Source organism: Ictidomys tridecemlineatus, unplaced genomic scaffold, assembly GCF_052094955.1.
Source record: "Ictidomys tridecemlineatus isolate mIctTri1 unplaced genomic scaffold, mIctTri1.hap1 Scaffold_295, whole genome shotgun sequence".
NCBI classification, from domain to species: domain Eukaryota; kingdom Metazoa; phylum Chordata; class Mammalia; order Rodentia; family Sciuridae; genus Ictidomys; species Ictidomys tridecemlineatus.
Window position 1 is genome coordinate 254336 of NW_027522374.1, and position 10422 is coordinate 264757.

Genomic DNA, 10422 nt, shown 5'->3' on the forward strand with positions numbered 1-10422 from the left:
CTGCTTAGTTGGGGCTTGGGAGGCGGTAGTTATCAGCTATTTACAGGAGTTCTCTAGAAATACCAGCTGCCTGGCATCTGGAAGCTACAGAGTGGATGAGATTCTTGGGGCCTATCAGGTATTAGGGTCCTTGCCCCTGCCAGGAGAGTAAACCTGCAGTCGCATGAGAAGTGGAGAGAAAGTAGCTACCTCATTGTACACACCAAGGAGAAAGCCCAGGTTCATTACAGGCAATTGATCATAGCCTGGGATTACAATGTGACTGAATGTGCCAGAACAAAGGCTGGCTCTCTGTTCTGTGTTATCTAAGCACTAAAAAAAAAAAAAAAAACATTATTTTTAGTTAAGCTTTTAAAAATTTTAACAAGTCCTATAAAGCCAGGGTGACTACAGCTTGTGTTAATTTCTTTCTTCTTCTTCTGTTTCATGTCACAGCTCACCAGCTCCCAGAAGACAAGGCTATACAGATAGCAACACAGCCCACATGTGGAAACTCCCTGAAGACTATTTCCACATCCAGGATCATCTCCTCTCAAGGATATCTTCCTTCAAACTCCAGACCCACAGAAGACCCTGGACCTTTTTAAGGTACCCATCATCACGAGGAGGCAATAGCTCCCAAGGCTCAAAAGAAAAGCACATACCAGTGGGGACAAATGCCCAAGTAGGCCTTCTATGAGTAGTTACAATTGATGCTGAGATATATTTAATCCTTAAATTTCTTCTATTAGAATTGATCACATCCTGACCTTGTGTTCCTGATAATTTACTTTCTTTCCTAAGATTACTGGTGTCTCTGCATCAGAACCAAAGATGGAGTGTATCTATGTAACTAAAAGCACATTTCTCCAGGGTCGTAAATTATTTAAACATTATACTAAAAATAAAAATCAGGGTAATTTTAAGTCAGATTAATTTTTACTGCATGATATTTCATTATCATCCTCAAATCCTCACCTATGAATGGCACTGAATATATTCAGTCTCTTACATAAAATGGGGTTGTGAATTTTGTCTCCTTAAGGTTTCAAACTTTCAACACAGGAAAATGACCCTGTATATATCTTTTAGTGACTCCCTCAGCTGAATGGAATCCTCTCTTGAACACTGACCAGGCCTTAAGTATGGGTATGGTAGAGGGTCCAGAATGACTTCTCATTAAAAGTCTTGCTTCACCAAAACAAAACACCTTTGTGTTAAAAAGGCTAAATACAATCACCTTAATCAATTTTATTAATCCCTTTATTTAAAAAACTACCTAGAAGAACACAAGAGCATGTCACACTGTGTAAGTAATACAACCACACATGAGTTTTATACATAGATAAATACCAAAATGTTCACTGTGGTTGTCTCAGACAGTGAGACCATCAACAATATTTACTTTCTCGTACAGAGGACACTGGTGCGCTGCCCAGACTCCCACTCAGGGCCAGTCACTCTTTCTCCCAGATACTGAAAGCTGAGTTTGTCTCAAGGAATTTCCTTCCACTGAAGGGCGCTGTCTCATCCAATCTCAAGCCCCTCCATAGCCACAGCTCACATCAGATGACTGGGCAATGCGGGGACACAGTCCTGGTCCTCTCACCTCATCCTCAAGGACTCTAGCTGGAGAGTTCTCTGTGGGACTGGCTGAGGCTCTGCTATTGCCCTGCTCCCTCCCAGATCATGCTTAATATTGCACTGCAGGCATCTTTTCGCAATCTGATGGAAGAGGAAAAAGGCTGGGTGAGCTTGGTTCTCTCATGGTTGCCTTGGTGTGTGTGTACAAGCCCCATATGGAGGGCTCCTGCATGATCACGGCTCCCTCAAGGGTGGCCCCAAAAATAGCAGAGAAGGAAATGCTCCCAGGGACAACCTTGAGGAAGTGTCCCTGCCCATCCACTTTGTGTAGAAAGAAAAATAGACAGGTTAGGATATATATAGAATACTGAGCAGTGATGAATGACAATGGCTGGTTGGTCCAGGGCCAGGAAGGAGAAAGGTTAAGGACAAGCAGATCTGGGGTAGAAATGTGTATGCAAACATAGGAGAGTGTACAAAATATGAAGATGATTGCATCCCCATATTAATGCCTATTCAGGGCATCCACCATGGAAGGCACACTAAACAACAAAGCAAAAAGAGTGATTTAGGAGCAGGCATGGTGGCACATGCTTATAATCTCAGTGTTCTGAGGCTGAGACAGGAGGATGGCAAATTCAAGGCCAGCCTCTGGAACTTAATGAGTCCCTAAGCACCCTGTCTCAAAATTTAAAAATTTTAAAAGGGAATAGGAATGTAGCTCAGTGGTAAATCACCCCTGGGTTGAAACCCAATACCACTTCCCTCCACAAATAAAATAAAAAAATGATTTGATCATTGGCTATCAATCATTCTCTGCCATCAGCTACCCTAGTGCTGACACAATGACCTCCAGGGCAGAGCAACGTGTTCATGGTGGCAGAAGTGAAGGTTAGGCCTTAGCTCCCACATGGCCAAGGCAAAATCAGCTACTGTCTCTGTACAATGTCCAATCTGTCAGCAAGAAAGACCAACTGTGCCTCAATGTGGCCCATACCTTGAAGAGATCAATCAGCCACTTGATGATGAGCTAAATACCTGGATTCCCTTTCCCCTTGGAAGGGATAATGACTCACCCTGATAGGAATCAATGCATACCCCAGGTATGGGTTTACCTTTTTTGTCCTGAAGGGTCTTAGCCAGTAAACCTACTGCATGCTACATAAATAATACATGCTTATGATTAACAACCAAATTTTCAAAGAATAAGTATTGAAAAATGTAGCATCATTTTTACAATTTTGCAAAATCTCTTTAATTGCCATGTAGCCTCTGGAAAAACAACACTGCCCATTCATGAAGGAATGAGAGTGAATAAAAGGCAAATGACATCTTAGTATTATTTTGAAAACTGTCTCGGTGGTATGAACAGTTTGAAATTGTCTCAGGGACCCAAAGGGTTCACCATACTGTGAGATCCACATTTTCAAGAAGCCAGACGGGCTAGCCTGGATGCTGTCCAGCATCTAAGTCCAAGGACCTGGATGGGAGATACTTCTGCAGAACTTCTTACACTACTCAAACTGCCCTTGTCAAGAAAGCAAGGGTTTTAATGATTTTTTAAGAAGAAAGATCTTAAGATATTTGAAGAAGAGGTGGAATGGCAAAGAGGAAGCAGAATTTGGGCAGCCACAGCAGAAAGAAGCATTTAGGACCTTAGGGAGGAATGGAGGAAGATCACAATTATCTGCTTTCCTTCCAGTATTGCAGGCCCACTAAATGTGTGTGCAAAACCTCTGTTCTAGGGCTCAAGGCTAAATGAACAAGAGAGACTCTGCTGCCTCCAGGAGCCTATGAATTCCAGTCTAGTAATAATTCGATTCAAGGTGATTCCCCAAATAACAGTGATGATCATGGAATCTTGAATTCTAGGTAAGCTTTATGCTTTTCAAAACACTTTCACAGATTACATAATACTTCTCTTGATTCCCTCTTCCTTAAGATTCCCTCTTCCTTATTACTTAAATTCAAGTTTTTTAAAAAGTTAAAAAACACCGGTCCCTGAGTGCTAAACAAAATCACCTTTGAGAAGTCAATTAAGCACAGTAAACTATAAAATAAAATCATAGGGATAGAGTTTTGCTCTCCCTTTTGCTCAACTAAAAGAGTAAAGACTCTTTTCACTTTGGTGGCAACAACAGCTTTAGTGAATTAGAGCAACTCGAACCTACCAGAAAGAATGAGAGTAAACCATTCAGCCAACCCCGGTGGGCAACGGGAGGGAGAGCTCGGAGCTTCCAAATCTCCTCACTCCCGCAATGGGCCCTTTTGTGTGATTTCCTGTGGAGGCAGCAGTCAGGGCTGCTATATATACAGCGATCCAGAGATCCACAGTACCGAGAGAACGTCCCTGTTTGCCCCTCCAACATGGGAAGGGTGAGTCCTGGGTGGGGACCTAACTCTCCATCTTGGCCCTGGTGTAGCATCCTCAGTGGAGGCAAATCGCTCATGCTTCCACTCTTCCTTTGCAGATCACTTTCTACGAGGACAGGAGCTTCCAGGGCCGCTGCTATGAGTGCAGCAGCGACTGCCCCAACCTGCAGACCTACTTCAGCAGCTGCAACTCCATTCGCGTGGACAGCGGCAGCTGGATGCTCTATGAGCGTCCCAACTACCAGGGCAACCAGTACTTACTGCGGTGCAGGGAATACCCCGACTATCAGCAGTGGATGGACCTCAGCGACTCCATCAGCTCCTGCCTCCTCATTCCCCAAGTGAGTGTGGTTCTGTCTGTGCCATTGGCTTCTGGAAATAAAAACCATGTAAAGGCATTATCTTAGGTAGGGACTAGGGGTGTAGTTCAGTGGTAGAGCACAAGCTCAGTAGACTTGAGTTTCATTTCCAGCACCAAAAACAAAACCTTATCTTAAACATAATAGTTCCAACTGGAAATGTTTAGCGAGCGCAGGCTGGTGTACACAGATACCTTAGATGTAAAGCCTTTCTTCATGAAATCTGTGGTGGGATTTTTTAAAAAGTCATGTTCCCAGATTTTACATCTTACGTGCAATCAAAAATTAAGAAAACAAAAATCAAATCAGAAAAATTAGGATATTGGGGAGATGGAATTTACTATTTGTTCAAGATATAATTGCCTAAAGTGTTCATTCCAAGCCATATAAACTTAGAAATCAAATGAATCAAAATTTATGAGTACAATCTGGAGCTGTTTGCTTGACTAAAAATTCTCTGATTTGTTTGGCCTTACTTTTCTCCTTGATGATTCCTCTTATCTTCTGGTTTCTATTCCAATGTAGTGATCAGTAACTAATTATCTCACTTATAGATATAAATCAGAGGAAAAGACAATCCCAAACCAACGTTTGAGATTCAGTATTTTCTGGAAAGTGATTGCAGAATATTTAGAAAGGGGATTGTGGGAGGTATGAGATATAGTGCCATCAAGTCAGAACTCATTAAGGCTATTCTAGCTGCCTAGGGAAATGGCTAAGTTGAGGATAAGAGGCCAGGGAGGGAGCCGAGGAGTCATTTGGTTTGAGATTTGAACCCAAACTGCAGATATGAAAAACAGGGATGAGGGAAACATGTCATCTTCTCTGTCACAAGAGCTTAATAATCCTATGCTCCATAAAATACATGAAAATCAGTATATCAGTCTTACAGAAAATAGCTAAATGTTGATATTTTTCCAAGCAAATGCTGATATAATTTTAACAACAGTGATATATCAAATGATACCTTCCCTCCCAATGACTCTCACTTTTCTCCTTTGAGAAGCGCTATCTCAAAAAACCAAGCACTAAAATGCAGTGGTAAATTTTATTTTAAGCATATCTTAATACCTGAGGATGGGGGCTGGTGAGTGGAGGCTGAAAAGCTGCCAAGCTGCGTCCTTGCTTTGCCCATGGATCACTAGGTTCATTAGCAGTGAGCTATAGGTGGCTCCTGAGTTCTGAATACTGCAATATGATTGTTCTGGAAGCAAACTTGGATCCAGAGCATTTCTAGACAGGTGTGCCCAAGGAAGCATGGGGCTTGGAACTTTAGTTTCTCTGTTTGTGTTGATTTTCCTTTTCTTTCCTGTCTGCCCTCCCAGCACTCTGGCACTTACAGAATGAAGATCTATGAGAGAGATAAATTTAAAGGACAAATGTCAGAGGTCACAGACAATTGTCTCTCTCTTCAGGACCGCTTCCAACTCAATGTAATCCAGTCCCTCAATGTGCTGGAGGGCTGCTGGGTCCTCTATGAGATGCCCAGTTACAGGGGATGGCAGTACCTGCTACAGCCAGGGGAATACAGGAGATATCTTGACTGGGGAGCTGCAAATGCCAAAGCTGGGTTTTTAAGATGAGTCATGGATTTTTATTGAAGTATTAACATTCTCCACTTTTCTCCTTTAGAATCTAATAAAGAATGTAGCTTGTGATTCTGGCACTAATAGAGTCCTGTCTTTCTTTCAGTCTATTAAGCATTCATGAGGAGTAACAGCACTAGGCCAAACATAATAGCATGTTTTCAAGATGGGAAGCAACTGCTTATAAAGGGAATAATGTGGAGAACAGTATTTCTGGCATGTTCTGATGACTAAAATATACAGGCTCAAAGAAAAGTTCCATTCAACTGGGCTAAAGCAATCTGTGGTTGTTTCATAAGGATATATCTGCGGCTACAATAATAAATAAGTAAGTACTTATTGAAACACCTCAAGTTATCCCTTCAGGTTGGCCCCATTGCTATACCTGATTAGGAGTCATTTGCAGCAGCTAGACTCTTATTTTAGCTTTGTAAATAAACAAGCTTGTCTTACCCATTGCCCTTATCCTGCTAACAGCCACATCCCTTCTGTCCCAAATCCATTTCCCCTCTTTCCTCCATGAGTTTTGCAATCCAAATATAATTCACTGCCTCTTTACCTTATGAACTCTGTAGAAGATTTAATGGCATTTTCCAAAAACACATACCCATGAAGAAACTCAGTCTCATATCATTTTAATAGGAAATAATGTACTATGAGTAATACATAAAAAATATTGCTGAATAGAAAATAAGCAATCTAAATTTTCTGGAGAAGACTGTGTGACTGCATATTTGTTCCCCTTAGTTTTTCAAAGTGAATTAAAGTGGGTAGTAAAACTCATAATAATAAATTTAAAAATAAGTGGATGAGGAAATTGGGTGAGAGGAAAAACAAAAATGGAAGAGATGAGATGGAACCAAAAGTGAAGTTCAAACTCAAGTTGTGAACTGGAACATGCTAAGTTAACCAAAGATAGATACAGATTTTGCTCAAGCAGCCAAGGCAGAGAAGGAAACAAGATAAGTTTCATAACTCACAGAGTTTAGAAGACAAATAAATTAATCAGTACAAGCTTCATTATCCTCAGTACCAACACCTAAAAGGAAGTTTTCTTGTAAGTCCTGGTAAAGAGGATATTGAGTAAACAACATCCCTAAAAACATCCTGTGTGAATAAATAATGTTCTTGGGGCTGTTTCTTGTGAAGTTCATCAAGGAAACAGATGACTTCAGGTCAAAATTCTTTGAAAGTATTCCATCCTTTGAGGCTCTAATGAATTGACCCAAATTTCACCTCACATGGCATATAAACAGAGTGAACATGTAATCTTTGTCTTAAACTGGGTCACTTCTGACCTATTATTAATAATCACACTTGGACAAGAAGCACAAACTAAGATTGTTCTGGGAAAACCAGGACTCATGGATAGCCTATTGTATACATATATTACATGTGAAGGTTCTTTCCTGGAAAATAGTTTGATTTGGGGCTGGGGATATGGGTTGATGGTATAGCACTTTCTTGGCATGTATGAAGCCCTGGATTCAATCCCCAGAATTAAAAAAAGAAGAAGGAAAGGAGAAGGAGAAGGAGAAGAAGAAGAAAGAAAAAAAAAGTAGTTCAATTCTCAGATTAATTTGTATTAACTATTCCTAAAGCCCAGCTTTTTTAACCTTCAAACTCCCAAAGGTAGTGTTGGTTTGAAAGGTAGAGAATTGGTATCTCCATGAGAAAGATCATTATATTGAAAACCAAGAGCAGTGTGAAAATAACATCATGTGTTTGGGAAATGACAAGTGGTTCAGCGTGATCGGACAGTGTGGCAAGAGACAGAGGAGGTCATGCCTGGTGTTAAGAAATCAGGACTTGATCATGAAGGCAACGGGAGTCAGGGAGCGTTTGGAACAGATGAGCATGTAACTTGATGTGTTTCTATTCCCATCATCCCAGCATCTTAGCAGAGTGCACCATAGAGAGGAGGCAAGACTAAGCAGAATCTGGAGACTGATAAAAATCACCAAGATAGAATAAGGACCCTAAATACCCTTCTTTCTTCTTCACCATTAAATCCCTTGCTCTCTTGGGGAGAGCGATTTGAGTAGGGTAAAGCATAATGCAGAACTATCCTAGCATCCCACTGTGTTTCCTGGGCTTGAGATGCTGAACAGCATCCAAGCCAGACTGTTGGTAATGTAGATCTCATAGTGTGGTATGGGGACCTTTGGAGTTCCCAAGACATTTTCAAAGTATTCATGAATACAAATTTTTGTCAGGACAAGTTTCAAAATGATTTTGAGATGTTATTTGCCTGTTTTACCAGGGTGTGATTTAAGTGCTGATAACCTTGCTTTGGTTCTCCAAATTTTATAGAACAGAAATAGTGCTACAAAGCAGAATATGTTTCTGTCTACAGGTTTAAAGAGAATCTTAGCAGAGATGCTAATAAGGCCTTACCTGCGGATGGCTAAAACACATGATGTCCTTCTCAAAAAATGAAGGAATAAACCACAGAAGTGTATTTTTAAATTTGGTCCAAGAACTAATTGGTGCTGGTTAAAAATACAGGCGTCTTGTTCTGATCTAATGATGTCAAATCTTGGGACTGGTAATTTGCATTTTTTTCTTTGTAGTAATTTGCATTTTTAACAAGCAAGGTGATTCTTTTTGGGAGAATGGGTACTGGGGATTGAACTCAGGGCACTCTACCCCTGAGCCACATCCCCAGCCCAAATTTTTGTATTTTATTTACAAACAGGGTCTAGTTATTTAGCACCTGGCTTTTTGCTGAGGCTGGCTTTGAACTTGTAGTCCTCCTGTCTCAGCCTCCCAGTAGCTAGGATTATAGGCATGCACCATGGTGCCTGGCACAAGGTGATTCTTAGGCATAACAGAGTTTTTAAAAACTAAAATTCTTTCCAAACCTAACTTTGTGTTTTATCCCCCCCCAAAAAAAAGACTTTGTAGAGAATAACTGTCTCAGGAATCCTTGAGATACTTTATCTTTAAGAGAGATAAGTAGGCTGAAGTTATCCTTGATGTTGTCACTCACTTCATTACCAGTATCCATGTCACTAGGATTACTAAAGCTCATTTTTGCCCGGTATGTGCCACATACATTATACACATAATTAATCCCATTTACTCATGCCAAAGTCCTTTAGCTAAAACCCACCAGGAATATGCCTGTCTTTAAACAAGTTAGGCTTATGACTGGTTGTGTCCTGGGAGAACTCACATGTTGGGGAAGACTGGAATGTTTTCTGTGAGAAAAGGTTGAAAGGAACCTAATCTAGGACTTGTACTTTGGTTGTGTGATTTGGGGAAGGGTCTAAAAAGTGGGGTTTCACTCTTGATTAGAAATTATCATAAAGCAGGATTAACTTTATGATTGGTTATCTCTACAAATCTTGCCCAGGAAAGAGGAGGCTAATTCTAATTCTAATTATAATTGACAAACAAGTAGCAGTTAATTATTTTAGCTGAGAAGGGGGTGTTTGTTATTTTGTGGGTGACACATCAACTTTATTTATGCTTGAGTTTAGACAAAATGGTGAAGTGGCCTTATTTCATCTCATTTTATCATGTCTCAGAGTAATCTTGCCAGAAGTTGGCACTTTATGGGATTGTTCATGTCTAATAGAAGAGTAAGCATGGCTTAGCTGCAGCTTCTAAATGTCAGGCTGCTCCTCTTTTGCTTTCTTCCTCATTCTTCACATTCTCTCTCCCAAGTAATTTGTGCTTTGAGAAGTTGGTGCTTTGCCATGGCCAGGCCATGCTGCTGTTCAGTGGACTTGAGTCAGGACAGCCCCAGTCCAAAGGTCCCACTCTTGTCTGGGAAGAGCTTCCTCTGCCCATGGAAAAGGGGAAGCCATCCATAAAGTCATGCGCCTCTCAGTCTCGGGCCCCACGACCACAGAAACCTTTGCTCTGTTTCTTACAACAAGTTAATAGACTTACATAGGGTGCACCCACCAAACTAGGCATTAATAACTATGTTTTAAAGCATAAGGTCAACACAATCAGAAACAGTCAAGAGATCTGAATCTAGATTTGTGTCCTGCATTGAACTGGCAACTTATGTAAAGAAAAAAAATAAAATAAAAACTAAGATAGGCCAGCCTCTGTCATCTAAAAATATCAGGAAAATTCTCTCTCAGAATTCAAACCTCCCAGAATTCTGGAGATACTTCCACAAAGGCACAGATTTTTTCCAGGAGACTCATGAGGTATAATGGAATCATAGTGTGGAGACACTATGAATTTTAGGTCAAAAGTTCAGACTGGTGAGCTGATAAATTTAGAAAACAGTAAGAATCCAAATAAAAGTGACGCAGAGCAGCACATACAGGACAGCATTAGAATATACCAGAGAACCAGGGCAAATCTTTAGGGAAGACCACAAGGGCCTCATGGTGGAGCTAACCGAGGACTGCTCCTGCATACAGGACAGTTTCCACCTCAATGAGGTTCCCTCCCTCCACGTGCTGGAGGGCTGCTGGGTCCTCTATGAGATGCCCAACTACAGAGGATGGCAGTATCTACTGCAGCCCCAAGAGAACAGGACTGGCGAGCCGTGGATGCTAAGGCAGGCTCTTTGA

General features: G+C 41.0%; 1 protein-coding gene across 3 annotated transcripts; it reads left to right on the forward strand.

The window, feature by feature from the left end:
• Positions 1-3930: 3930 nt before the first annotated feature.
• LOC101977817 (gamma-crystallin B) lies at positions 3931-10422 on the forward strand. Of its 3 annotated transcripts, none has more exons than XM_005342947.4 (4): positions 3931-3939; positions 4035-4277; positions 5621-5676; positions 10215-10422. In XM_005342947.4, exons 1-4 carry the CDS (start codon positions 3931-3933, stop codon positions 10420-10422), a joined length of 516 nt encoding a protein of 171 aa, XP_005343004.2. The 3 variants fall into 3 exon arrangements, with proteins under 3 accessions (XP_005343004.2, XP_077892413.1, XP_013221764.1); XM_078036287.1 differs by lacking the exon at positions 10215-10422 and adding an exon at positions 5453-5462 and having other exon boundaries at positions 4035-4281; positions 5638-5878; XM_013366310.3 differs by lacking the exon at positions 10215-10422 and having other exon boundaries at positions 4035-4286; positions 5621-5878.